We start from the raw sequence: 27,542 nt of genomic DNA on the forward strand, positions 1-27,542 counted from the left end.
GCTGCTCATGCTTAAATGTGGTTTCTTTGCTGCCAACAGGAGACAACCTGGGATGAGGGGCCTTGCTCCAGGGATAGGGATGGCGATAGAGAAGTGAAAGGGGATGGGAAGGTATGGGGAACGAATGAGGGTGGGGAAAGGATAGGGATGAGGACAGGGATGGGGATGGTGATGGGCGGGGATGGAGACCGAGGGGCGCGGGGGGGGTCTTGGGCCGATCTCTGAGCCCCGGGGCTGCCGCGGACAGGGTTTGAGGAGCGGCCCCTGCCCGGGGGAGGGCGAACAAAGCGGCGGGGCCGGGCGGGCGGGGAGGGGCCGGTGGCGGGTCCCTCCCCATCGCGGTGCGCGGGCGGCGATAAAAGCGGGGCCGCGGCGGCGGAGCGCGCACCGGAGCGGACGGGCATGGAGCGTACCGGGATGTTCGTGCTGCTGCTCTTGCTGCTGGGCGCCGCCGCGGCGCCGACGGGAGCGGGCCCCGGGGCCGAGCGGCGGGCGGCGGGCAAAGAGCGGCGGGCGCAGTTCGCGTCCTGGGACGAGGTGAACGTGATCGCCCACGGGCTGCTGCAGCTCGGGCACGGCCTCAAGGAGCACGTGGACCGCACCAAGGGGCAGATGCGGGAGCTCGGCAGTCGCCTGAGCGCCCATAACAGCTCCCTAGGGCGGCTGCTGCGGCAGGCGCGGGATGCGCAGGAGCAGGGCGAGCGCCTGCGGGACAGCGTGCGGGAGCTGGAGGGCCGCGGCCGGCAGCTCCTCAACCTCTCCGAGGCTTTGCGACAGCGCCTGGAGGAGGTGGCGGCTGATAAAGCCGAGATCCAGGGGCGGCTGGAGCAGATCGAGGGGCGCCTTCGGCTGGCGCTGCAGGCGAGGCCGGCCGGGAATCAGAGCGCCAGGGACCTGGGAGCACTGCAGGTGAGCAGCGCCCACAGAACCGAGGGATCAGCCCCCCGGTATCGGCACCGGAGACCCGACCCGCCCAGGGCAGCGGCAGCGACCTGATGGGCAAGCGGGGAGGGGTCCCTGGCTTCCAGCCGGGAAAGCTGTGCGGAAACGGACCCTTCCCTGGGCGATGGGGGCGGCTGGAAGGAGGCTGCACCCCCGGGACATGGAGGGGACCCGATTCTCCTGGGGCACTGGGAGCTGGGCTTAGGGGTCTGGCTGAGGGGCACTGGGAGACCCACAGACAAGTGGGAGTCCCATCGAGGCGCATCGGGAGACCCCTCCCCACGGGGGTTCCTGCTGAAGGGTCCCTGGGAGCCCCAGGCTCTCCCCAGAGCTGTGGGGTTCACCTGGCTCTTCCCCCACCTCCTGCAGTCCCTGATGGATGCTCAGAACTTGCGGATCGAGGAGCTCCTGCAGAAGATCAAGCAGCAGCAGTACAAGCTGGACAAGCAGAATCTGCAGATTAAGAGCCTGCAGAGCAAGGTGAGCTCCTGGGCTGGTCCCACACGCTGCTGGGATCCCGTGGGAGGAGAGGCGGCTCTGATGCTGCTCCCCAGCTTTGGGGACTTTACAAGGGCCATGGCCCTGGTCCTTGTGCCACAGCAGCAAACAAGCAGCTTCCAGAGCATTTGTGTAGAGGAGATGGGGTGTGGGAACGGAGCCTCCCTGAGCTCTTCCTTTGGGTTTATCTGCAGAACAAATTCCTTAGCATGGGTGTGAAAGCCCACGGTAATTCCCGGCTTTGCCCAGCTGCTGGTATCTCCTATTCCTTGAGGTTTCTGGGCAAGTTCAGCCCCAGCTCTGGTCACAGGGGAGAGGCTGGTGTCTGGGCTGAGGAGCTCCCCTGAGCACCAGTATTGAAAATGAGCTGGGATTGAACTGTCCTGACTTGCGCATTGCTTTCTTAGGTCAATCTCCTGATCCCCTTTCACCTGAAGGACAACAAAACACAGGCTCCAAAGTGGAAGATAAACCTGAAGAGCTTCAGCCTCATGAACCAGAGCCACAACACCAGCAGGGAGCCCGTGCTGCTGCACAGTGAGTATCTGCTCTGCACTGGAGCAAACCTGCTGCTCCAGAACAAAAGGTTCAGTTGTCCTGAGTCAGGATGTGAGATTTGCTCCCAAATCCAGAGCTTGGGAGTTGGGCCAGATGGGGGGGATCTGGAGCATGGGCAGGATCGTAGCCTTCTGGATAGGTATTAGTCCAGCAGGAATTTAAGGATTTAAGAGGAATTTTTCTGCCTGATGTTAAGAATGCAGCAGGGAGAGGACAAACACGGCTGGCAGGTATCTGTTGAAGAGGATTGAGAGGCCGGGAGTGTGGATGCAGGGAGGAAAGGAGGATCTCTGCTCCTTGGAGCTAACTTTGTTCACCTGCACAAACTGTACCAGGCAGGGCCGGCTGCTCAATTTGTCTGCAGATGGAGGGAGCCAAGAGAGGATCATGAGAGGAAAGAGATCACAGAATCCCAACTTGGTCTGGGCTGGAAGGGACATTAAAGCTCATCCAGTTCCAACCGCTGCCATGGTCAGGGACACCTTCCACTATCATAGCTACTGGAATCCTTGTGCGTTGTATTGGCTCATATTTAGGGCCCATCCATGAAAGCTGAGTGCCTCAGCTCACGGTGTCCTTAGCAGAAAGTGCTGAGCCGCAGGGAGGGCTCGGGGCACTCCCGGCACTGAGCAGGCGAGTGGATGCTGCATCTGGAGCATCTCCTGTGCCAGCGAGGGGCTGGAGCGGCTCCCGCAGGGCATCGGAGTGGGTGTCCCCAGCTGTGCCGTGCCCTGCAGCCTCCTCCCAGACAGGAGCCGGTGTCCCCGCAGGGTTTGCTGGCCAGAGCAGCTGCTCTGGTGCTAAGTCAGCTAAATGAGGGTGCTGGCTGCATGTGCAGCTGTCCGGGGATGTCCGGCACAAGCCAAACACAAACCAGGCAGGCTGAGGAGATGCGTGGGGAAATGCTGCCCCAGGCAGGGACAGCGATGGGAAAACACGTGGTTGGTTGTATGAGGAGCTGGGAGCTGTCACTGCTGCGCCTGGGAGCTGGGTGAGCAGAACAAAAGAGCTGCAGAACTGCTGCAGGCAAGGAAAGAGGTGGGACATGGGGCTCCAAACGCCTGGTGCTCAGCTCGGAGGGGTTGGCCAGCCTGTGGTGGGCCCATGTAAAGTCTCCCATGGTGACAGCAGCATCTCAAAACCTCTTTCCCTCTGTGTTTTTCACCCAGCTCTGCTTTCTGGCTTGCCCTCAGTAGTGTGCCAGAGAATCCTGGCATCATTTGGCTTTAAAAGTCCTCTAGTCCAGCCACTTAGTCCAAGCCCCCTGCTCAGCTCTCGGATTAGGCTGAAAGTGGGATGCAGGGAGATGGGTTTGGGTCTTTGTCACTCAATGGTGGCAGATGTAGGCTATGCTGTTGGTGCTGATGGATGCTGGGTGCAGCACGGAGAGGACCCACAGCCCCTGGGGGCGCTATGAGGGCTCAGCACCTCCTTGTGCATGATTCTGATGGGAAGACCCTGAGCATCCCTAGTGCCCAGGCATCCCTCTTCCCTGCCATGAGCGAGCTCACCCTTCTCTTGCCTAATCCCTGATGTTGCTGTTGCTCAGAGCAAACAAATTGGCTCCCTCTCATCAGCAAACCAAGGGGCTTTGCTGGCAAACCCTGAAGCCCTCAGTGTGTGGTGGGCCAGCGTCGTGCCCTCTTCCCAGGCAGGCTTGTGGCTGCTCTGTGCTATGGTGAGGCAAAGCCACGACGCTGGTGAACAGGACTGAGCTCCATCAGCAGCCCTTTGAGAAAGAGCCTTTTATTTACATCCAAGTGAGCTGAAGTTTTTTTTTGAGGCCAGAAATGACTCAGGGCCAAGCATGTGAAAGTTGAAGGCTCGGAGCAGCCTGGAGAGTGAAAGGTTTAATCGCTTGCAGAAAGAGGATCATGTCTTCAGGCAGAGCCTGTGCTGCCTGGCAGCGGGCCCAGTAGGGGAAAGGCAGAGCCCAGCAAAGCCTTCCCCCCGTGGCTCTGGAGCTCCAAAATAAATGGGTTGGGTGAGGGGGAGGCGATGAAAAACCCGCTCCTGCCATCCGCCAGGCAGGGTGTTTATCCCGGGTTGGTGACCTCCTGGCGTGCCTGGAGAGCCTGTTGGGTAATAAGGGTGCTGTGCCTGCGGCAGCTCCGGGAGCCTTGTTGATTCTTGTGTCTTGTTTGGCTAAATAAAAGGGGAGGGAAAGGTAAACGTCCCGAGCAGCCAGGAGGGCTTGTCCTGCTCCTGCCATAGGGATGTGCAACACGAACTGGGGCTAACAAGTGTGTTCCTCAAACAAAGATTGTGCTGAGGCTGGTCAAGCAGCTGCACCTCATTCAGCTGCTTAAAGTCCCTGGTTCTCCAGTGGAAGGGATGGGAGAGTGGCCAAGGCTCAGGAGAAACATCACAGACAGGGATGGGGCTGCTTTGTGGAGCATTCTCCTGGGCACCGTCCCACTGATGCTGGAGATGCAATGGGAGAGGAGGTGAGGAGCTCAGCAGGCTCCAGCACCCCCCTGCTGCCACGCTCCTGGCTGCTGCCATGGGTATGGGGTCGGGTTGTGGGTTTCCTCTGCCCAGGCTTCGTTTGGCTTCCCCTTCCCTACAAAGTGGGGTGGTCGGGGATGCACTTGGCCTCCCCGTGGTGCTGGCTGCTAGGGAGAAAATGAGTCCCGTGGGTGCATGGGTGGGTTCTGTGGCACCGGTCCCACGCTGGCATCGTGCAGGGATGCTGCTGGCTCCGCTGTGCTGGTGGCTGCGGTGGTGGGAGAGGGCCTGGTGCCAAGGAGAGGAAAGTTCACTGGGGTGGTCGGGGGGGAGAAGGGGGGGAAATGGGTGAAAGGTGGTGGCGGGTGTCACATTGCTGTCCCCTGGTACCCCCCGTGCTGACCTTTCCTAGAATCCCGGCCTGGTTTGGGTTGGAAGGGACCTTAAGGGAAGCTCATCCAGATCCAACCCCTGCCACGGGCAGGGACCCCTTCCACTGGAGCAGCTTGCTCCAAGCCCCTGTGTCCAACCTGGCCTTGAACACTGCCAGGGATGGGGCAGCCACAGCTTCTCTGGGCACCCTGTGAAGATCTAAGTGGCTCCACTCTTCACCCCAGCAAAACACTGGGGCCCTGCAGGTGCTCAGTGAAGCCCGGGCAAGGGGCAGTGATCCACAGGGGTGCATCTGGCTCCTGCCCTCCACAGCTCAGAGCCCCCATTTCCTCCCTTCTGCCAATGTGAAGTCCCACAGCAGTGGGGGAGCTCCTCTCCAAGCTGCTGCTCCCCAGTCCTGATGCCAGCCCTGACCCGGGGGCAGACACAGCAAAGGGGGGACCCCATGGTGGGGCTTGAGGGGGCAGCAGCTCCCCAGCACAGCCGGGGCTTGTCCCTGGGTTTCCTCACCCGTCTGTCCTGGGGTCGTAGTGGCAGCAGCTGTGGAGCCACCCAAATCCATTCCACCCTCGCATGGGGAGAACAGGGCCCCTTTGTCTGGGGGTGAGGGGGGCACCTGTCCCGGCTGACAAAGAGCCCCTTGACTGCGCCGCAGCCTCGGGGCTGGAGCTCTGCTCATCCTCCCGTGACCTTTTGACTCCGGTTTTGTAACAGGTTTCACCCCCCCTTCCCCATCCCTTCCCCAATTCCTGGACGGACTTTATCAGCACTGTTGAAACGGTGCTGTGCTGGCGGCTCTGGGCAAAGTCCCGTGGGGCAGGGGCAGGGGGAGAGGTGGGAGCCCGCCTGCTGTGTGCGGATGGAGGGGGACGAGCTCGGGGGGTGGCCTCACCCTCGGCAGTGCACTGGGTGCAATGGGCTGGAGCTCGCCGAGGTCCCCTCAACCCATCTCTGCCCCGGTCGAGGTGCCTTGGACAGCCGAGGGTCAGCCCAGCCTGGCTCCATGCCTGCCGGTGGCAGCTTGCCTGGGGGGACGGCTGCTGGGGCCACCCTGGTCGCTGGGTGCTGCGTGCGCCTGCACCTTCCCGAGCCAGGGCTCAGCTGCTGCTGCCCTTGGGGACAGCTCACCCCGAAGGGGATGCTCCCGCCTGCTGCAGAGGGAGCTGGGAGGTTGCTTGGGTTTCTCCTCAGCTGGAAGCTGCGCTCTCCAGCCTGGGTCACTCCAGCCTGGCCCGGTGCCTGGCTTCTTCCTTGGGCCGCAGCCCGAGGAGCTGTGTTTGGATGAATGAATGGGCAGATGCAGGGTCACGGGGTTGGAAGATGCTGCAGCCGGCGGCGCGTGTCCAGAGCCGCGGCCACCGCTGTGCACAGCTCCCGGGCTGGGGGCCAGGGCTGCAAGTGCCGGGGCCGTGGTAGGAGCAACCTGCTGAGGAAGTGGGACTCGGGGCCACCCTCTCCTCAATGGCTGTTTCCTTCCCTGCAGAGCTCCCCCAGGATTGCCACCAGCTCTTCCTGGCTGGGCAGCAGAGCAGCGGCGTTTTCCAAGTGCAGCCCGCAGGGTCCCAGCCCTTCAAGGTCTACTGTGACATGACCACAGGTAAAGCAGGGCACGTGCCCCGCAGCCCTTCCCGTGGTGGCCTCGTAAAGGTAACCCCCAGTGACCGTGTTTTCCCTGCTGCAGAAGGCGGCTGGACCGTGATCCAGAGGCGCAGAGATGGCTCTGTGGACTTTGACCAGCTTTGGGATGCCTACAAGAATGGCTTTGGAGACCTTCGTGGTAGGTGGATGATGGTGTCTATCTTAGTGTGGGATAAGTGATATCTTGGCATGAATTATCCCCTGGTGATGGCCCCTGAAGATCTCTGTGTGCCAGAACACAGTACTGAAGAAGGGGGGACTCTGCTTGCAGATCAAGAGTCTTTGGTCTTCCTGACTTGTTCTGCAGGGGCCAGACAGTGATTCAAGTGGTGCCTTGTCCCTCTTTGTGTCTGGAGCCTGTTCCCGGGTCTGCATGGCATGTTTGTGTCCCCATACCCACTGCAGCGCGCCTCGTTTTAGGTGACTTCTGGCTGGGCCTGGAGAAGATGCATCGCCTCATCCAAGAGGGAAGATTCAATCTCCTGATTGAGCTGGAAGACTGGGAGGGAAATTCCCAGGTGATTCAGTTTGTGTTCAGCCTCAGCGGCGAGAGCACAGCCTACACGCTCAGCCTGCTGGGACCTCTCTCTGGAGAGCTGGAAAACGCCATCGGGGACTTCAGGCAGCTGCCGTTCTCCACTCGGGATCGGGACCATGACCTCAAGGCTGACACAAACTGCGCCAAGCACCTCTCAGGTCAGTGCGAGCTCTTCCTTCCCCGTGGTGGGCACCTTCCCTTCAACCTTCCACTGCCCAGTGGTGGCCAGGAGAGGGACAGGGCCCAGCAGATCCAGACCCCTTTGGTGTTGACCCTGGGAAAGCTGCATCCTTGGAGCTGTGCAGGGAGCCGGGAGGGAGGCTGAAGCCAGGAGGGGTTCAGGATCCGGTTCCTGGCCCAAGCACCTCTCTCTGTAGCAGTTTTCCTGGTTGTCACCTTGCTTGGAAACCTTTCAAGCAAAGAGGAGCCAGTCCCAGGCCTGAGATGGGGCTGCCAAAGGGCTTGAGGGGGTTCTGCATGTGGGAAAGAGCTGCAGGGGTTTCCAGACGCATCCTGAAGTCCTATGGGACCTGTGCAAAGGTTTCCCAATGCATGGGACTCCTCAAGTGTGGTCTTGTAAGGTCCCAAAGACCTGGAAAACTGTGAAAAATAGGGACAGCAGCTGCCTTGAGCCTGGGTTTGTTCCTGCCTGGAACTGCTGTGGGTTAAACCTGCCTGTGCCTTGCCTTGCTAGGGGGCTGGTGGTTCAGCACATGTGGCCATGCCAACCTCAATGGGAAGTATTTCCGCTCCATCCCGCGCCAGAGGCATGAGCGCAAGCAGGGAATCTTCTGGAAGACGTGGAAGGGCCGGTACTACCCGCTCAAGTCAACCACCATGAAAATCCAACCTGCGGCACTGGAAGCAGAGCCCTGAAGCTGCCACTTGAGACTTTTGACCTTCTCTGCAGAGCAGACCTGAGCTCCATCACTTGGTGTTTACAGCAAACAGCCCCATCCTCCCCAGGGAAGGCCCCTGAGGAGGGTTTCTCTTGGTTAACAGCCCTTCAGTGGCACAACCCAGCTCCTGGCTAGAAGTGAAACAGCTCCATGTGGCTGAAACCCTGGGATGGGAGCTCCCAAACCAGAAGAGGAGGCACCAGCAGGGAGATCGACCTCCAGAGCATGCACAAGGGTCTTCCAACCTGCTGCGGGGAGCTGCCTGGTGCTGTCTGCCCTGTCTGAACACTTCTGTGTGGGTTTCATGAGCTGGGGCTGGGGGGAAAGGGGAGCACATGAAGTGAGTCACTACCCTGGACCCAAGCACTGGGTATGGAGCCTTGCTGTTTCTTGTCATTGTTGCTCCCAAGTGATGTCCTGTGCACCCTCCTGTGAAAGCGCCCAGAGCCTCCATCCCTCTCTGGTCCATGGGGCAGGGAGCCTTGGGCAGCTCCATTTGTGCAGCCCCTGCTCTGGTGACTCCAGCCCCCTGCGAAGGTGGGGTTTGGTGGGAGGGCTGTAGGACACGCTGTGCAGAACGGGACCGCAGGCTTCCCTGGTCCCCACAGCCTGGAAACCCTACAATTCTGGCTGCGCTGGAATTAGCTGGGAGCTGGGAATCTGCTTCCAGCTCCATGAGGGGGCGGGTGGGATCCTACAGTGACCTGCACAAGGGCCTGATCCTGCACGGCTGAGTCTTAAGCTCTGCCTGGAGCCTACCTTATCGCTGGAGGGGGTTAGGACAAGCGCTAGGACAGCACAGGTACGAAGCAGCGATGGTCCCTGGGCAGAACCAGCCTTGCTGTGGGCTGTAACCCCGCTGAAGCCTGGGGAGCTGCCTCCCCGTACTTTGCAGTATCTCACATGCATGCCCCAAAACTTGCTCTAAAAGGCCAGAGGAGAACAGGGTTTCTCTGCAAAAGCTGCACCACCTTGTTGGGTACGTACCCTGCTGGCACCTCTGCCTTTGGGGTGGGTGTCTGGGGACAAGTGGGCAACAAGATGTTGTCTTGGGGCTTCCCAAGCATCTCACCCTATTGAAGTCATATTGACTATGATGCTAGAGCTCCTAGCTGCTAAATATTGTAAATAGGCATTTGTAGGATGTTGGATCTTGTCGATGGTTTTCCTGTTCTCTAATTTGTTTCCATATTTAAATGCAGTGTTAATAGTAACGTGGCGTAATTTATGAGTGTTCATGCTGGAACAACCCAACCGAGTAGTTTGTGTATTTTAAACTTGTTTCTTTTTGTACTTAAAATATCCTTTCTGAAGGTGTCTTTTAATAAAAACAAGCCTGTACCTGTCCTGCCTGCGTTAGTTCCTCCCCATGAGGGTGCTGAGGCGCTGGCCCAGGGTGCCCAGAGAAGCTGTGGCTGCCCCATCCCTGGCAGTGTTCAAGGCCAGGTTGGACACAGGGGCTTGGAGCAAGCTGCTCCAGTGGAAGGGGTCCTGCCTGTGGCAGGGGTTGGAGCTGGAGGAGCTTTGAGGTCCCTCCCAACCCAACCCATTCCACGGTTCTGTTCTGTGATTTACCACTAGCAGATGGGTGGGAGCTGTGTGAGGAAACTCCACTTGCTGGGAGTTCAGCCTGAGCTGTGCTTCCTTCTGGCCTCAGCTTCCAACTGCAGCCTTATGGAACTCCCCAGAGATAAATCCCTGCTGTCGCCCCCAGCAGCAGGTTTCATTCTGGTTGAAATGTGTGGACTTCCCAAGGGAATATAAGTTCAGAAACCAGGCCCTGGGGCAGCAAGTTCACCATGTCAGTGTGCTGCTCTCCCTGAGGACAGACCTTTGCCCCAGGGCTGTTCTTGTAGCTGGCTGGAAAACTGCGAACCCCCTGGACAAGAGCAGAGGCTGCTGTTTAAAGTCAGAGCTGATCAGGACAAGCCCCCAAAAGCAGTGGTCTTGAACCTGTTCATACACATGCACCGTCAGCTCCAAAAGCACTTGCTGCAACTTCTGGAGGATGGTTACAGAGGTAGGAATGAAATGAGCTGGGGATGGAGTAGGAGCCTTGCAGATGATGGAGGTAAGCTCCAGCTGCGCTCATGATCCCAGACATGGTGCTGAAGCTGAAGAAAATAGCAAGGAAGGCAGACAGAAATTGCTTATTGTAGAAAGAAGAGACACGAGGCCGCTCTAGACCCCTACAGCAGCTGTACAAATACCTCAAGGTGGCCTCAGCTCCTGTGCCTCTCTTCCTCCCCTGGGCCCAAACCTGGGGTTAATGATAGCCCCAAGCCCAATTGCACAAACAGCCCATTATACCCAGCCCTGTGCTATCTGTCTCTTTACTCTTGGCTTCAGGAATACATTTTTAATGTTCCATTTGCTTAATTCAAAGCTTGTTTGGTCCCTGGATGCAGGAGCCCATAGGAGAGTACTGTGGTTTAGTCTTAATGCCGAAGTGATGAGACTAACGTGGGGTTTATGCATCAGGTGGAATCTGGGGAGGGAGCTGTGCTGTGTTTATTCATGAGCAGAGGTTTTTGGTGCTCCCCAGGTTTTGGGGAGGAGAAGGCTCAGGGGGATCTTATGACTTTCTACACCGACCTGAAAGGAGGATGGGGCCAGGAGGAGCCTGCTCTCTGCTCCCAAGGACGACAGGAAACCTTAAAGCTCCTCCAGTTCCAACCCCTGCCATGGGCAGGGACCCCTTCCACTGGAGCAGCTTGCTCCAAGCCCCTGTGTCCAACCTGGCCTTGAAGACGCCGGTTCTGGGCCCCTGTTTTCAGCTGGAATCCTCCAGCTCCTCCATCAACTCCAACTGCAGCCTGGATCAAGGAGCTCCATGGAGGATGTGGCAGCGCCCTCCAGTGACAGCGACAGGAACGGCACCGAGCGCTGCCCAAGGCGTTCCCACCCTTCCTTGGGTTACCAAGCGCTGCTGCTCCCCAAAACAGGCTGTGTCTCACAGCACCCGGCCCTAACGGTCCACGCAGGGATCCGAGCCCTCCCTCCTAAACCTCGCCTCAGCCGCTGCTCATTCCAGGGCTGTGTCGATGCCAGCTGAGGGCTCCGGGGTCTGGCCATGCTGGAACAGGGCTTTTTGGGACCTGCAGGACAGCCTGAGGCTGTGCTCTGATGGGGTGATACAGGACTGGTGCCTGCGGAACTCAGACTCATCAGCAGAAGATTCAACTGCAGCTGATTTGGACCTGGGGTTCTCTCTGAGTGTCGTTAAATCAAGATCAAGGTCATTGAGTCAGCATCTCTGCTCCCAAGGAACAAGGGATGGGACAAGAGGAACCGGCCTCAAGCTGCACCAGGGCAGGTTTAGATGGAGCTGAGGAACAATTCCTTCCCCAGAGGGTGCTCAGGTATTGGAACAGGCTGCCCAGGGCAGGGCTGGAGTCATCGTCCCTGCAGGTGTTCACACCGCTTGTAGCCAAGGCCCTCAGTGCCATGGGTTAGTGGTGGCTTTGGCAGTGATGGGTAATGGTTGGCTTGGATGAGCTCAAAGATCTTGTCCAACCTTCTTGATTCCATGATTCAAAGAGGGTATTGCACATCAGGAAACAATGTCCAGACCCAGCTGTGTCTGAGGCCCAGCAAAGCCGGGAGGGCCCTGAGCTGCTGCCTGGAGTCCCCTCCACATCCAGCCTGCATCCAAATGGCGGAAACAAGCACCAGGAGATCCAGCAGTGGGGCCTCCAGCCCTTTCCTATACAGCAGCAGAACCCAAACCCCTCTGGAATCTGAAACATGATGCAAAGCCAAGAAACAGCAAATTAATAACACAAAACAAGCTCTCCACCCACCAATACTTCCCATACCCTGATACCCCCTCCCAGTGACTTCAGCTGTTCTGCAGGAGCTCAGCAGCATGGAGCACACTGTCCTGCCTGTGTTAGCTCTTCCCTGTGAGGGTGCTGAGGCGCTGGCACAGGGTGCCCAGGGAAACTGTGGCTGCCCCATCCCTGGCAGTGTTCAAGGCCAGGTTGGACACAGGGGCTTGGAGCAAGCTGCTCCAGTGGAAGGGGTCCCTGCCCGTGGCAGGGGTTGGACCTGGAGGAGCTGTAAGGTCCCTTCATCCCAAATCATTCCATGATGATTCTGTGATATCTTTCCTTGCACGTCAGAGCAATAATTGCAGCAGCTGCTGTTGCAGGAGGGAGCTGTTGTCTTCCATGCGAGCGTGTGCTGCAACCCCACATCACACCCATTAGACCAGAAGGTTGGGAGGGAGGTCACGGAGCAGCATCCCGGGGACATCCCTCGGGATGCAGGGGCATTCCCGGGCTCTCCCTGGGGCTGGTCCAGCTCGGGGCTGACCCCACCCCCGGCTGTGCACCCGCCGAGGCCCCGCCCCTCCGCCAAGCCACGCCCTCCCCGTTAAACCACGCCTCTCCCAGCCAGGCCCCGCCTCCCCGACCCCGCCTCGGCTCAGGCACCCCAAACCCCGCCCTCCCCCTTTGCTGCCCTTCTGCGATTGGACAGCGCCTCCAGCCACTCAGAGGCTCAGCCGTTGCCTATTGGCCACCGCTGATGGGTCTGGCGCGGCGCCCGCCTCCTGCGGGCTCTGGCGGGCGCTGATAGGCGGTGGCGGGCGCGGTGCCCCGTTCTCCTCCCCCTCCCGGCTGGGCCGCGGTCGGTGCCTGGCAGCAGAGGGTCGGCGCGGCCATCGCCATGGGCACCCGGGACGACGAGTACGACTACCTCTTCAAAGGTACCGCTGCCCCGGCCCGGCCCGGCCCGCCAGGCCCCGCCGCTCCGGGCTCGGGGCGGCCGCCGCGGCCTTTGTGCGCGGGGCGGCCCTGCCCGGCCTCGGCGGGGCCTGCCGGGGCCTGGCGTCGGGCCCACCTCCGAGCTGTGGCGGGGGAGCCCCGCGGGCGTGCCCCGCGGCGGGGCTGCGCGCTGGCAGCGGGCGGTGGGGATCCGAGGGGGCCTGGGGCGGGGCCTGGGCCAGGGGTGCCGCAGCGGGGGTGGCCCCAGGATCGCCCCCGGTGCGAGACGGGCGGGGGAAACTTGGGTTCCGATGGAGAGCTGCTCGCAGGTGTCCGCGGAGCGCCGGTAACGGGCCGGGGAGCGGAACAGCATTGATTGGGCTTTGCATGGGGTTTTGTTGATGCTTCTGTCCCCGTACATGAGAGTTTGGGTTGCCCAGCACCTGCATGCAGCGGCTGGGTGGGGACATGGGTGGCTGCTGGTGCGCTCAGCGCTGCTCTGGCGCTGGCTCAGGTGGGTTTAGTGTCATTGGTGGGTAAGGGCTGACGCAGGTCAGTGTCCTGCGTGTGTGAAGGTGCCTGGGTTCAGCTGTTCCCTGCAGTGTCCCACATCTCTGCCTTTGAGGCCTGAGCAATGGTGTGGATGGGTCTCAAGTATTTGCCTCCATGTTTGCTTCGTGTTCATCTGCTGGAAATCCTGGCTGGATGTGTTTGCCTGTTCTGTGTATTTGCTTCGCAGCCTTCAGGATAGGGTGGAAAACACCTCTGATTTCTTCTCTGTCTGTAAAGCAGAAGATTAACCTCCAAAAATATGCTCAGCTCTCTGGGGCTAAACTAGTTTCCTTCAGAAGTCAATCCACCACCTATTTCCCAAGTGGTTTAAGAGCCAGGAACTTGAAAGGCTAAACATTTTACTGCTTTTCTTTCCTTCTGTGAATAGTAAATGAGACAAAACTGCATTCACCTTGGAAATGCATTTTGAATTCTATCTGGAGTGAAACTTCACCTAAAGCTATTTGCCAGGACCCATCCTGCTGTGTTGCTGCTGCAGAGGAGTTTGTAGCACTTAATGAAAAATGGGGAGTGGCAGAATTGTCCTTTTCTGCATGTCTTTTGGGTAGGGGTTGTGGTGTGGGTTTGTTTTGGGAAATGAACAAACCTTCCTCATCTTTGCCTTCCTTCCTTCTTGGCTTTTTGGGACTAGGCAAGAATTGATGCATATAAATGGGACCAAGTGGGATGACATCTCTGCTGTAGGACTGTCCCCCCCTTCTTTTTGTCCTGCCCCAGCCAGTAATGGAATTAAATATCAAGGGGAATTGATGTCATGAAGAAAAATCATGCCCGGGGGTTTGATTGCCTTCTGGTTTAGCCCCTTCTTAGCAATGTACATGGCTTCTGAACTGTCTTATATCTGGTTTGTGTAGTGTCAGAGGTAGAAATAGCAATGGAGAAGTCTCGGAAAGATTACTTTTATTAAATTTAAGATTTGACTACTTCCCCCTGTTTCCAAAGGAAATCTGGTTGGGACCCTGATTTTTGGCTTTTACAGTTGCATTTGTGTTGGAAGTTTGTATCCTTGTGTTGTGATATTATTTTGGATGCTCCAGTTCAATGCAGTGTTGCTTTAAAGTCACAATTTTTACTTTGATTTTAATATAGTGGGAGATCTGGAATTGCTTGTGCAGGAACTTCTGTGATTTAGCATTGATTGAGCAACGTGCTCTAGTAGAAGGTGTCCTTGCCCATGGCAGGGGCTGAAGCTCAGTGAGCTTTAAGGTCCCTTCAGCCCAAACCATTCCATGATTCTATTAATCAGCTTTATGCAAAGGTTAAAAGGCAAGGGGCCCCATTTATTGTTAGTCTCTTTCATGTGAAATAGTGCCTATAAAACAGTTGGCTAGGGGTGAAAATGGCCAAGGGGTTTGTAGCAACAGTCTCTGTGTGAGCTGGCTCACTGCTACTGGTGTTCCATCATTCATGGTGTCCATCAGCTTCTGCTTCAGGACAAGCCATTTCCACAGGGAGAGCCTAGCATCGGTTGGCTTATTGGGTCTGGCACACAGTAGGCAAAAACTAACTTAAGGTTTGGTGGCCCTCTGGGGATGTGAGTGTGGTCATGGTCAAAGCTGCTCTGCTAAGCTAGGGCATGTTTATCTTTATTTCTAATTTCCCTTTCTTCTGCCTGCATCCCGATAGTCAGAACTGCTCCTTGTATTGATCACCACGAAGTGACTGAGCCAGCCTTTGGGAGAAGAAGCTGGGTTTTGTCTGTGGAGCTGTGAGGATCTTGGGGATGTGTTTTGGTGATGGAGTCCAAGCAAAGCCAGTGACTCCGGGCTCTGCTCCAACTGGGTTTGTAGCTGGGATGGTTAAAAAATGCAGGAACTTCTCCAGATGAGTTTTGAATGGGTTTGATCTGAAACAGAATTCATGACCTTTTAATTGGAGTTAAAATATTGGAAGCCTTGTAGCTACTCAGATGTGATGTGCACATGAATGTCCCTTTCCAGCAGAGGAGCTGTTATCAGGGTTTATTTTCAATCTGATGCTGGCTCATGAGAAAGGAAGGAAAAACACCCAGAGAAAAAGGGAGTTTGCTTTTACCTTTGTGGGATTTTAGAGTGTTCTGATGGGAGCTTAAGCCTAACAAAGCTTGTGCTTATGACAAATGTCAGATCCATCAGATCCTTTAGGCGACCTAAAGGACTTAATGTTTCTGATGAGCTTTTCTACTCTGTCAAGACTTGTGCATTTGAGCAGGCAGTGCTGTCTGGTGGCCTGTTCCCAAATGTAGGAACTTTATCAAGGTCTAATCACTTGGACCAGAATCTGGAAGGTATCTTCTTGCTTGATTCCTGTAGAAAACAAAAGTGTGTGGGTTCTGTCTTCCTGTGCACTTTCTGTCTTTGTCTCTTTCTCCTGACAGTGAAAATGCCTGTTTGATGCTCAAGGTTGAGTATTAAGGATGCGCTACTATAAGGCAGAGGGAACATTACTTACTGAGTTGGGATCTGACTGCCTTCCTTTGCTACTTCTGCATCCAGTAACTCCTCAAAAATGCTCTCACAAGCTCTGCTAGGACCCGGAGCAACCTGGGAAAGGGGGAGCCTGGTGCTTTGCTGCAGCTTTGCCTGGTGATTGCAGCCAAGGCAAGAAACCAGCTAAAGTAGCTCAGGGCCCCCTGAATTTCTTCCTGTGACAGATGGAGTTAATGACCTGAGAGCCATTGGCATGGTTGATGCACAAAGCTGATGGCTCTAAAGTGCCAGAGGATAGGAGGTGGCCAGAACCTGGAGAGGAGACTGTGCTTTCTCCAGCTGCAGATTGATGAGAAGGTAATTCCTTTGGAAACAGCTGAAGCTTCAGGGTTTTTCCAAGCTGGTCTGGCTTGTATGGTGGATGTTCTTACCTTTTCCTCATCATGGTCAGGACTTTGAAGCAGGCTACAGCCTCCCCTGAGGCAGCAGATCACTGTGTAAGATGGGTGAGCTTTAGAACACCCAGAGGAATTAGTGATGAAAAACTGTTGGTCTGGAAAATAAAGCTAACAAATCCTAGAGTTAGAACTCCCAAAATCTTTTTGTAGTGTTCAAGGCCAGGTTGGATGAGGCTTGGAGCAAGCTGCTCTAGTGAAAGGTGTCCCTGCCTGTGGCAGGGGGTTGGGACTGGTGGAGCTTTAAAGTCCATTCCAACACAAACCAGGCTGGGATTCTATGATTTTACCCTATAAACTGGATTCTGCTGTTTGCCAGTGAGACAGAGCAGTGTGAGGAGCTGCTTTAAGCTATCCCAGGTAGGACATTGTCGCTGCCTGTTCTGCCTGTGGCTGTGGGACCCACCAGCTGCCTGTTCCTGCCTCTGTTGTGCTGTGACTGTTCAGCTGTGCCAGTACAATTATCTGTCTGTGCCCTCAGCCAGATGAGGCGAGGGGGGAGTCTGGAGCATTTCAGCCGTCTCCGGGCTACAGCAGGAGTTTGGGAATGTGCTGGCAGTGTGCTGCCAGGGCTGTGTCCTGAAACAACAGCCTGAGCAGCAAAAAAGTTATAACAACACTGACAGATGAGTATGATCCTTAACCCTGGCAGAATGCTGGTGAGCTCATACTGGAAGTGTGGAATGACAAGAGTCATCTGTAATCTGCTGTGGAGGGATCAGGAACGTTTTCTGCCCATGTCTCCTTTTCTGTAGGAAAACCAGATTGTTAAATGAGGAAGATCAACAGATTGGAACTGGAGTAGGACATATTCCCAAGGTTGAAGAAACTTCCTGACAGTAACTGCCTTTGCTCAAACCAGGGTGCTGTTAGTTTGAATCCCAAAGGCATACGTGACACAGGATTTGCTGTGACTAAGGGAGGGTGGCTTAATTGTTTTTAGTCTGTTTCCCTTTTGTTATTTCTTGCTCTGGTCAGTAATACAGGGATTTAAGAAAATGGAGCTAATGCACCTACACAAAGAATGTGGAATGCCAAATCCTGGCTCTGCAGCTGTTGAGGATGAGGTCTCGTGGAGAGCCTGGTACAGTGTGGCTGGGTGTGAAGCAGCAGGATGGCAGAGCTGCAGCCCTGAAGGAGGGGGAAACTCCTACTACAAGATGTACCTTTTATCTTTTCCTTCCAGTAAAGCTGGGGTTTGTGTGCTAAAGATCTCCTTGCAATACCATTCCTCTGTTAACATGGCAACACCTCATGTGGAGGCAGAGATTTTGAGCTCATCTTTTCCTTTTCCTGCAACCTCCGAGAACTTGTTTTCCTGGCGCAGGTTCTGCTTTGCTTTGTATCCTATTTGTAGGATCAAATGTCTCCTATTTTCCCCTTTCTGTGGTGAACATATTTATGAATTATTGAAATAAAACACCCTGTATGGCCCCAAAAAGGTCTGCAAAGAATTGTTTCATTCCACTTACTGTGGCTTTTAATTTTTTTTAACTAGAGTAGGTTTATACTGTACACAGGCTTTTGTCAGCCTGTTGCCGTGTTCTTGCCTTAGTGTTAACATGTGACTTTGGGGGCTTGGGAAGCAAGCTGTGAGTACTAAAAGGTGGCCTCAGTGTAACTTTCTCCTATGTTTATCTAGCTTGCAACTCCTCTGGGTCCTGCATGGCAACATAGTGGCCAAGTACCTTCACTGCAGTGTGTAAATGCTGGGATGAAGAATTACTATGTAAAATACTGTCTTTTCTTTCAGTTGTTTTGATTGGAGACTCTGGAGTTGGGAAGAGTAATCTCCTGTCCCGTTTCACACGCAATGAGTTCAACCTGGAGAGTAAGAGCACCATTGGAGTGGAATTTGCCACCAGGAGCATCCAGGTGGATGGGAAGACGATAAAAGCCCAGATCTGGGATACTGCAGGACAGGAGCGATACCGTGCCATTACTTCAGCGTGAGTACCAGGGCTTTGCTCAGGCTGAGAGCAGAGTTCTAGCAGAGCTGGTGCAGAGAAACTTATGGGTAGAGAATTAATGAAACCCATTTGGGACACATGACAAAATCATTATGACAGACTTTGATGTAGATCCAAGTCATAAGATAGGAAATACTTTTGTGTTCTTTGATTAATATAATGAAAGTAATTTTTAGATTCTAGTGGTATATTATAGAAAAAAATGACTGCTTAAATCAAAAGGGTGGGATGGTCTGTTGTGAGCCTTGTGATGTGAGCTTTTTACCTGACCTGGATGTGTTGTCTTCCATCAGAAATGGCACTCATTCCCCATGCTGAAGCTGGATATTGTTTGGCATCAAGCTGTAGTGTAGGCATGGTGGCTTCTGGTCTCCATTGCCCCCTCGGTCTTGAGACTGAGGGCATTTTTAGAACAGTCTGGAGCCACAAACTCCCCTGAAACCTCAATGACTGAATTAGTTACAGCCCTGAAAATTAGGTCCAAGAGTGCAGGCTGAATAACCAGTAAGAAAGGGAACTGTGGTACTATTGACTGTAGCATTAGGCACATCCCTGTTTAGAACAGTGGTGCTGAAAAGCTTTTATGCACAGCACCTTGTTAATCTAGCCACTGTCTTAAGATGTAACCTCTGGGTATAGCTGTTTTATGCAAGTAGTAGGCAGAAGTATACCTGGGGGAACAGGGGGAGAGAACCCTGTTGGCAAGCCTGGTTATCCAGAGCATGTTCTAATCATTGAATTGATATCTAGTGTTACAGATGTATATTAGTTTTTAAAGGGACTGACTTGTTTCTGAATCATGCACAGACTGAGACATTTGTGTTAACCTCAAGGTAAGTGGAACTTTCTCATTGGGATGAAATAGGGTAATGCAGAATAGATCGGAGAACAATAGAAGAGCATGGAGCCCAAAGGGCTCCACTAGGGAAGGAATGCAAAACAAAGGAATGCAGAAGCAGATGTAAGTGGTGATTTCAAACTGGATCTTGTTAGTGTGTTTTTCAAGTGTATTTTCTGGTTTCTGACCCTAAACCTTTTCTTACTGCTGGAAAGGCACAAAAACTGCTGCCAAGATTGGTTCCATAACAAACTGTGGCTAATGAGAAGCAGTTCATCTTTAGTCCTGTGTTCCTGCCTCTCTTCTATGCTGGCACAAGCTCTTGCTTGACATATGACTGGACCAGTTGAGCTTGCTGAGCCAGCACAACACCAACCAGCAGTAGAAAGGGAATGTTTTCTGCTGACTTGGTGTCCCAGATCGGTTCAGTGACGTGGTAGCCAGATGCTGGTGGAGCAGGGAAGTGGTGGGATTGTGTGGAAGAGAGATGTGGCTGTTAGAGGATTGCTGGTACTGACTGGCTTGTGCTGTCCTGAGTCCTTGGCTTGAGTTGAAATGCACCCAACCTGTCGTCACCAGGATAAAAGCGCCAGAAAACAAACCACCAGGTTTGTTGGTGGAACACAGGCAGAACTCTAAAGTGTTGTACCTTATGGTTTCAGGTATTACCGTGGTGCTGTTGGGGCTCTTCTTGTCTATGACATTGCCAAACATCTCACCTATGAGAATGTGGAGCGCTGGCTAAAGGAGCTTAGAGATCATGCGGACAACAACATTGTCATCATGCTGGTGGGGAACAAGAGTGACCTCCGCCACCTGAGAGCTGTGCCCACCGATGAGGCCCGGGCTTTTGCAGGTTTGTTGACAGTGTTGCTGGGTTTGTGCTTTCTGAAGGTGATGGTGTTGGTGCAAGCTGTTGGCTAGGACTGATCTTTCACCGCAAGTTTATTTTTGACCCTAAAAAAGGCTTTTAAGATTGCCTTTAAAGTGAAAATTTCTTGGTTTACGAAATGGTGGTTGGTTGGGTTTGTGGGTTTGGTTTTTGTTTTGTTTTTCAATCTAGTGGTAGTACATGTGATTGAAACTGTCCTTGAGCTGCCTGATAGCTGAAGATGAAACACTTCCTCTAGCAGGGCTGGACACAGTGAGCAACATTGAGAAGGGAAAATGTCACAACAGAAATACAAATATCACAACCTAAAATGTCCTTCCTTCCTTCCTTCCTAGAGGGCTGGTTCTGCTGAGGTACAGATCAGTGTGGACAGCAGCAAATGAATACTGAACCTTCTTGTAGGTGGTGGAGTTTCTGCTCCAGAGCACTGATGTCATCAGAGCATAGTGTCAACTAGTTTAATTTATCAGACTTGGGACTGGTAATCTTCAAGATTCCAGATTCCCAAGTCTTTCTTGGGAGAAATCAAGTGGGTTTTGTGAGCTGCTGCCACTGCATTACTTTACTCTCTTCTTTACGCTGCAGAGCCTGTACAGGCCATGCATGGGACATTCAGCTTAATTTTGTGTGGCTGTCAAGCTTGGAGGTGGAATTTAAATGTACAGCCTTTAAAATCCTTCTAGGAATATTGCCAGAGTTTGCTTAAACGTGTGTTCTGAGGTTGGAACTAGCTGATCTTAAGGCCCTTTCCAACCCTAACTATACTATAATTCTATGAACAAGGGCTGTGGTGAGAACAATGTTCTCATAAGTGGTCAAAGGGACACTGCTGAAACACCAGCAGCTAAATAATGGGTGCACCAAGTTCCTAATGGAACAGGAAAACAAAAAAGACTGTGCCCCATCTGGTTTGGCCTAAAAATTAAGGTGAAAACCTCAAAGTAAATGTGAAATGAAGTGATAGTACAATTCTTAATTGAACCACTTGTTATCTATTACAGAGAAAAACAACTTATCTTTTATTGAAACTTCTGCTCTGGATTCAACAAATGTAGAAGAAGCCTTCAAGAACATCCTTACAGGTATGGTTTTGATTTTTGGAGGACCTTGTGAGGTAGTGGATCTTCTTCATGGGCATGTTTTGTAGTTACCTAGAATATTTGGGAAGTAAGTGTTAGGAATGATGGTTAGTTTGCAAGCCTTCCAAGCTTTTTGTTCTGCCTCCCACCACACACACTGCTTTCTGCTCAAGAACCTGGAGGTTTCTAGTCTCCTGATAGAGAGCTGTGAAGATGCTGTGAGGGGTGGAGCAGCTCTGCTCTGGAGCCAGACTGAGAGAGCTGGGCTGGGGCAGCCTGCAGAAGAGAAGGCTCCTGAAGGGGAGACCTTAGAGCAGCTCCAGTGTCTAAAGGGGCTACAAGAAACCTGGAGAGGGGCTTCGGACAAGGGCCTGTAGGGACAGGCCAAGGGGAATGGCTTTAACCTGCCAGAGGGGAGACTGAGATGAGCTCTTAGGCAGAAGCTCTTCCCTGTGAGGGTGCTGAGGCACTGGAACAGGGTGCCCAGAGCAGCTGTGGCTGCCCCATCCCTGGCAGTGTTCAAGGCCAGGTTGGACACAGGGGCTTAGAGCAAGCTGCTCTAGTGGAAGGTGTCCCTGCCCATGGCAGGGTGTTGGAACTGGAGGAGATTTAAGGTCCTTTCCAGCCCAAACCAGTCTGGAATTCTGAGAGGGAAAAGTGCTGTGTAATTTGTCAGTATGTTTGTTCTGGTTTTTGAAAAGCTCTTTAAGATCCATACTGTGAACATGAGCAGTTGGCAAGATCCAATTCCTGTCTATTCCTTACCATAGCTGAATTCTAGGCCAGTAAAATAAATGAATAAACTGTCTCTTGGGCTCCCAAAAGTGTTGAGATTGACCAGTTCAGGTACAGTGGGGATGTGGCTAGTGAGACTATGTAGTCCTGAGAAGGCCATTCCTAAAGTGATTACCTGGGGGAGAATCATCCTTCTAACTGAGGAGAAGAAACCTGCGAAAATGTGCTGTGTAAAGCAGTGAGCTGGAAGCAACCATGGAGGGAGTTGGAGGAGGGAAGAGGGTGAGAGCAGCAGGACAGGAGTTTCCTTACGGGCCACCAGTCTGAGGGATCACTAAAGGCTGGGGTGGGAACCCAAACAACCCACCAAAACTAACGAAACCCCAAACCAGGAAAAAAAGCTGCAGGTAGTAGCCAAGGGAATGAGATCAACTTTGGTTAAAGGCTTCTATTTTAAAACTGTAAAAATGTCTACTTCTTAATAAACACATCAGCAAACCCCACAGAGTTCCCCATGATTTTGAATCCTCACTAAAGACTTTGGGTGTTGCTGTTTTGAGGCTGTGGCTGCATGAATGTGACCATAATATTTACCACAGATTTCCAGGGAGGTCCTTGCCCTTTTCCTGTTTCACAATAGAGGGAAGTTGGAGCAAGGACTGTAGTCAGTGAAATACATATATTAAAAAGTTTTCAACTGAAGTTATTTCTACTACATGCACTTGAAATGGTTTGTTTCTGAAGGCCTTGACCCTGGCAGTCTCTCTTTGGTGGTTACAGCTTTGTGCTTTCAGGCATAGATTAATTTGAGTCAAATTCATCTCTCAGGAGAAGCATTTTTGGATCGGTACGGAGCTTTACGGGACCATGTGGCTTTTTACTGTCATAGGTGGGAGAACGGATTTGTTGCAGGGAGGCACTGCTGTCATTTGGTAGTAGCAGCAGCTTGCCAGAAGCTAAAGTGTGAAATGGAGCCCTCTTACCACTGCTGCACAATGACGTTCTGCATCCTGTTGATTGGGGTGTCTTAATTGTGCTGCCTTGTTTTTGAATTAAAAATGATTCCCTGTTTTAGAAATGAGAATTTTCCCTGTAATCCAGAGAACCCCCCCCGTATGCTGAGCTCATCCCCAGAGCTTGAGCAGCAGGTTGAGGGAGGGGATTCTTCCCCTCTGCTGTGCCCTGAGGAGACACAGACACACACACACACCCCCCCCCACACACCCCCGCAGTCCTGATCCAGCTCTGGGGCAACAGCACAAGAGGGACGTGGAGCTGTTGGACTGGGCTTGGAGTAACCTGCTCCAGTGGAAGGTGTTCCTGCCTGTGGAAGGGGTTGGAGCTGGATGAGCTTTAAGGTCCCTTCCAACCCAAAGCATTCCATGATTCTATGATTCCTGCTCCTTTCTCATTTAAAAAGCTTTTTAATAATACCCACGTTCATGGAGTCATTGAACAAGAATATGATACAAAGCACTGTGGTGCAAGGCAGTAAGGAATCTCGTCTTAATAACTTTTCCAGACAGAGCTGATGTGTCCATTACAAAGCTGGAAAGCCAGCCAGATGTTACATACCACAGCTGCTGAGACTAGCTTCCCTTTCACAGCTCTCAAGTTAAAATCTTCCTTGTTCATGGGTTCTTGCATCACCTCTGACAGCTTGCTCTGACGTGTGCTGTGTTGGAGGCCACGTCCTTCTGTGCTCTGAGCAGTGTGTTCTCATTGCAGAGATCTACCGCATTGTTTCACAGAAGCAGATTGCGGACCGCTCTGCACACGACGAGTCTCCTGGCAACAACGTTGTGGACATCAGTGTCCCACCAACCACCGACGGACAGAAATCCAACAAACTCCAGTGCTGTCAGAACCTGTGACCTCCTGTAGATGACTCCTGTGCCCTCCAAATTCGTCTGTGCTTCATTTAGAAACTTGTGTGCACTTCTTATCTCCTGTGATTCAGTGACTCCCTTTTCCCTCCTTTATCCCATTCCCAAGTCCCATCCCCTCCCTTTCGTCTTAGAGCTTTAATTGTAGGGCTAACATCCCCCTGCCTCTGAACTCCCCTTCCATGTGGTGACTTTTGGGCTTGAAAAGTAGGCACTGATCTGATAGACATATTTGTGTTGGAACATCTGCTGCTGGATATTATCCCATGAAACACTCTCCTCAAAGGTTTTTGAGGTTTTCTGGGGAGAGAAACCATGGGGACTTGACTATAACAGTTGAAGAAATAACTACATGTAGGTGACAAGGTTTTTCCCTCCCAGTCTTGTGTTTCTGTAAACATGGGGGAGAAATTAAAAGAAAATAGCTGTCCTACCTACCAAATGCTCTGTTTCTGTCCTGATCAAGTCTCACAGTGAGGTTTTTAGTGGCTGCACACACATAAGAACTCTGAAAATAACATTACTTTATATGTAATTACCCTTAATACAGTTTGTCTGGCTGTGGAGCTTACAGTTTCCTGCTTGGGGAATCTTCCTCTCTTCTTGTTTTATTTGGGAACAATGAAGTATGTCTGCATTGCTTTCTCTGCCACCCTGAATGCCTGTGCTGTGTGTGCAGGCTGCCTGATGTGGCTTAATATTTATTCATGGCTTCTGTTTATCAGTTCACATTATTGTACAGTAAGTGCCAGCATCTTGATTTCAGAAACCTCTTGCAACCTGTACAAGTAGCTTATTTTGTACTGTAGGTCAGTGTTGGAAAGCAGGAGCTTCTGTAGTTCCAGGGTTGTTTTTTGTTTGTTTCTTTTGCATGCTGCTTTTTCTCTAGATCTCTCCTACACTGTTTGAGTGAGTGAAGCAATATGTTCATGTCACCTATAGACCTGCACTTGTAGGGGTTTGGTTGTTGTAGAGGAACACGATAATACGTTTTGTAAAACTTCTGCAGAACCATCTTGAACTTTCTCTTTGTGATCTTTCACTATTGACCTTGCGCATAATATTCTTGACCTCTACTAAAATATGTAATATTAAGACTTCACATAATAACTACTAAGCTGTTGTTTTCCTCTCACTCAGTTTTACTGGCTGTAACTCTCAAATGATTGTACTTCACCTGATGGAAGGGATTTGTCATCAGCAGGGCTAACTACTACAATACTTTGTTTTGCTGAATGGGAAGAATGTTACCACAACTTGGTGTAGTCAGTCTCTTGCTAGCTTGTGAACATCTTCTGTGATGGCTTTTCATCCTTCACTAGCTCTTACACACTTGGCATCCCCTCTGGTACATGCTGAATGTTATGATGAGGCAAATATTGGGTGAAACTATCTAAAGGAAGAGTTGAAGACCATCTGCTGCTCTCTGAAGCAATTTGCAGTGAATTTTTGCTTTGTATTCTGAGACTGTACCTCACTTGATGCCTATTAGTGAGTTGATTTTTGATTTCTGATACAAAGCAAATAGGAAACTGAATTGTTCTTCAAGGGGAAATCTGACATTCCAGTCTCAACTGTTCTGTCTGGTTGTGTAATAAAATTAAGGGCGGTTAACACTGCTGATTTTTCTTTTCTAAGACTTCCAGACCAATGCCTTTAATTTTGTACTGTGTGCATCCAGAGGGCTGTAGCCCATAGCGAAGGGTGCACATGGTGCCTAAGCACTTCCACTTTTCACCTTTGTTCATAGAGGATACATTCAAGCTGAAGGGGTTCCTGCTTGCAGCCTTTTCCCATTGAATGAGGATAAGAATTCCTCTTTAGGCTCTGTCCTAAAAGGGTTCCAGTTCAGGATGCACCTTTTAACACTTTAATAGCCTCCTGCTGAGAGAAGATGCAGCCAGTGGGAACTGGGGCATCTTCTTTTCGGTGGTCCTAGACCAAAATGAGATGTGCAGGGCTGACAGATGAGCACCCCATCAGAGTGGAAAATTCAGAGATACTGAAAATACTTCATTCAAGAGCAGGTGGACACTAATGGAGCTGAGCTCCTTAATTTTTGAACAATACTCTTTATTAAATGAGTTGAAATAGTGTGAGGAAGAATCATGCTGTTAAAGACAACTTATTTGAGGGTGTGTATGAATGGGTTTACTCTGCAAATCCTATTCTTAACATGAAGCTTCTAAATCAACCTGGTGTGCTATAAGAAGCTGAGAAGCTGTTTAGTCACTTCCTTGTCTCATAAGGATTTTCTTTAGTCTTTGGCTTTGTGGAAGACTCTAAACTCTGCCTGAGAGTCCAAGCAAAAGGTCCATGTCTAGGGCTCAAGTGCCATTAAATTATACAGGTGTTGAAGAGCCCTTGTACAACTTTATTGTGCGCTGACCAAACCCCTCTCAGAGCAGGTGGATTTGAGGCCTGTGCTGTTCATGCTAGGGGGGCTGGGTGGTTTTGAGCTCTGCTATGTGTTGTGGAAAGCCTTTTGCTGCAGGGCTGTTTGGGGTACCTGAGGTTTACCAACTGCTAACTACCCTGTTACTTAGGGAAAGGCCAAATTCACCCACAAAGGTGGTTTGGTGCTGAGCACACAAACAGGTAACTGGTAAAATTAAGTTCATTGGGTAGACTTGCCTCAACCTAAATTCTTATTTCCTCTTGAGACAGATGTTTACAGGCTTAAGTGAGTTAAAGTCTCCACCAAGAGTTTGTCTGTAGCCTGTACAGGCCAATAAAGCTTGGTTCATAGGAAGGTTTGGAGCTCTACACTTCCATCAGTGTAGAAATCCTGTTGATGAGTACCTGTTTGCTACTTTTTGTTTGTGCTCTGGAGACCATCAAGGCACTATGATCCCTTCTCAACATCTCTAGCAGGTTAGAAGCACTGCTGCATCCTAAACATCCCCCTTGTTTGGGTTTGTTTACAGGCTGTTGTGTTAGATCACCTGCAATAACCCCACAGTATGTGGAAAGGCTGATAACAGGGTATTTGTGTGTGAACAGGATGCAGCGGGGGGGGAAGGATGTACAGAAGGTATTTTTGTTTACTTACGCTTTGATTCCTGCATGCTGTACTGTTCCAGAAGTTATGGATGTGCTCTGTCTTGTGGACTGACAGTGGATGAGTCTTACCTGTGCTTGGTGAGTGTTTCCTTTCCAAGCATAAAGGAAGACCTTGGTTAGAGGTTCTAGACTCTGTAGCAGAAAGAAGATCCTTATGAAGTGACTCGGTCACTTAGGGAGGCCTTTTTCCTTCAGAAAACAAATAGAACAAACCCCAGTATTAAAGGTAGGTCCTGAAATTGAAGTACGAAGAGAAAAATCAGTCAATTACAGGTGAAGACTGACTGTCCTTAAGGTAAAACACAGTGAATCTGGGCTGAAGCTGCATTCTTTTGACTTGGAGACTGTTGATAATGAATGGTGATTAACGGAGTATTTCCAGGGCTTCACTCTTTGAATAGATAACAGTTAACTTTACACAGGTCAGATACCGAACAGTAGTGTTGTCCATCAGGCTTTGCAGGCTATAACCAGCACTGGGCCTTCATGCAACCCGGAAGAGAAGTTCCTTTCCTTTACTTTTCCCCCCGGTTCCTGTGTTAAGTGCAATTTCACTTTGTAAATACCGCCTCACTCGGTTTTTGTGCATGGTTACGCTGTACTGTGGATATAAAGATTGCCAAATCATACCGTGTGTGCGACGTTCTGTTCCAAACGCCGGTCTAGAACGAGGTGGGGACGGAGCTTTGGGCCTGGTCCCTCGCCGGCTCCGCTCCTGCCTCAGCTGGGGGGGGGGCGCTGGGCTGAGGGGAGCGGCGGGCGGGAGCTCGCTACTGCCGGTACCCAGCACCGGGCGCGGCGGGGAGGGAGCCTGCGGCCGGGTCAGGCCCTCCCGAAGTAGCGACCGCGGCCACCTCAGGAAGCCACGGGGGAAACCGGAGCTGAGGAGACCCGGGGTGGGCGGGGCGCAGTGCGTTGCAGTGCTCCTATTGGCCAGCTGCTGTTGCCAGCGAGGTCGCGTAGCGACGCCGGCCGGGTTCCCTGCAGGCCCATTGGCCACGCCGGAGCGGGCGTCAACGC

General features: G+C 52.4%; 2 protein-coding genes and 1 long non-coding RNA gene across 4 annotated transcripts; 2 read left to right on the forward strand and 1 right to left on the reverse strand.

Annotated features, from left to right (window-relative positions):
• Window positions 1-402: 402 nt before the first annotated feature.
• On the forward strand, window positions 403-7,891 carry ANGPTL4 (angiopoietin like 4; the record flags this gene model as incomplete). The annotated part of the gene is made up of 7 exons (XM_080634160.1): window positions 403-909; window positions 1,312-1,422; window positions 1,848-1,977; window positions 6,323-6,436; window positions 6,521-6,616; window positions 6,898-7,173; window positions 7,710-7,891. The coding sequence occupies 7 exons, from the start codon at window positions 403-405 to the stop codon at window positions 7,889-7,891; spliced, it is 1,416 nt and encodes a 471-aa protein (XP_080490286.1).
• Window positions 7,892-12,489: 4,598 nt separating this feature from the next.
• On the forward strand, window positions 12,490-24,394 carry RAB11B (RAB11B, member RAS oncogene family). The gene is made up of 5 exons (XM_080634189.1): window positions 12,490-12,625; window positions 17,813-18,008; window positions 19,530-19,723; window positions 20,761-20,841; window positions 23,302-24,394. Exons 1-5 carry the CDS (start codon window positions 12,586-12,588, stop codon window positions 23,445-23,447), a joined length of 657 nt encoding a protein of 218 aa, XP_080490315.1. The 5' UTR covers window positions 12,490-12,585; the 3' UTR covers window positions 23,448-24,394.
• LOC308229873 lies at window positions 20,755-27,412 on the reverse strand. 2 transcript variants are annotated; one of them, XR_013958476.1, is made up of 4 exons: window positions 27,153-27,412; window positions 26,512-26,711; window positions 23,149-23,361; window positions 20,755-20,910 (listed from the first exon to the last, which is right to left on the reverse strand). It is a non-coding gene; the product is annotated as an uncharacterized lncRNA (long non-coding RNA). The 2 variants fall into 2 exon arrangements; XR_013958477.1 differs by lacking the exon at window positions 27,153-27,412 and having other exon boundaries at window positions 26,512-27,143.
• Window positions 27,413-27,542: the final 130 nt, after the last annotated feature.

The sequence above is a fragment of the Psittacula echo genome (assembly GCF_963264785.1).
Source record: "Psittacula echo genome assembly, chromosome: 24".
Lineage (NCBI taxonomy): Eukaryota > Metazoa > Chordata > Aves > Psittaciformes > Psittacidae > Psittacula > Psittacula echo.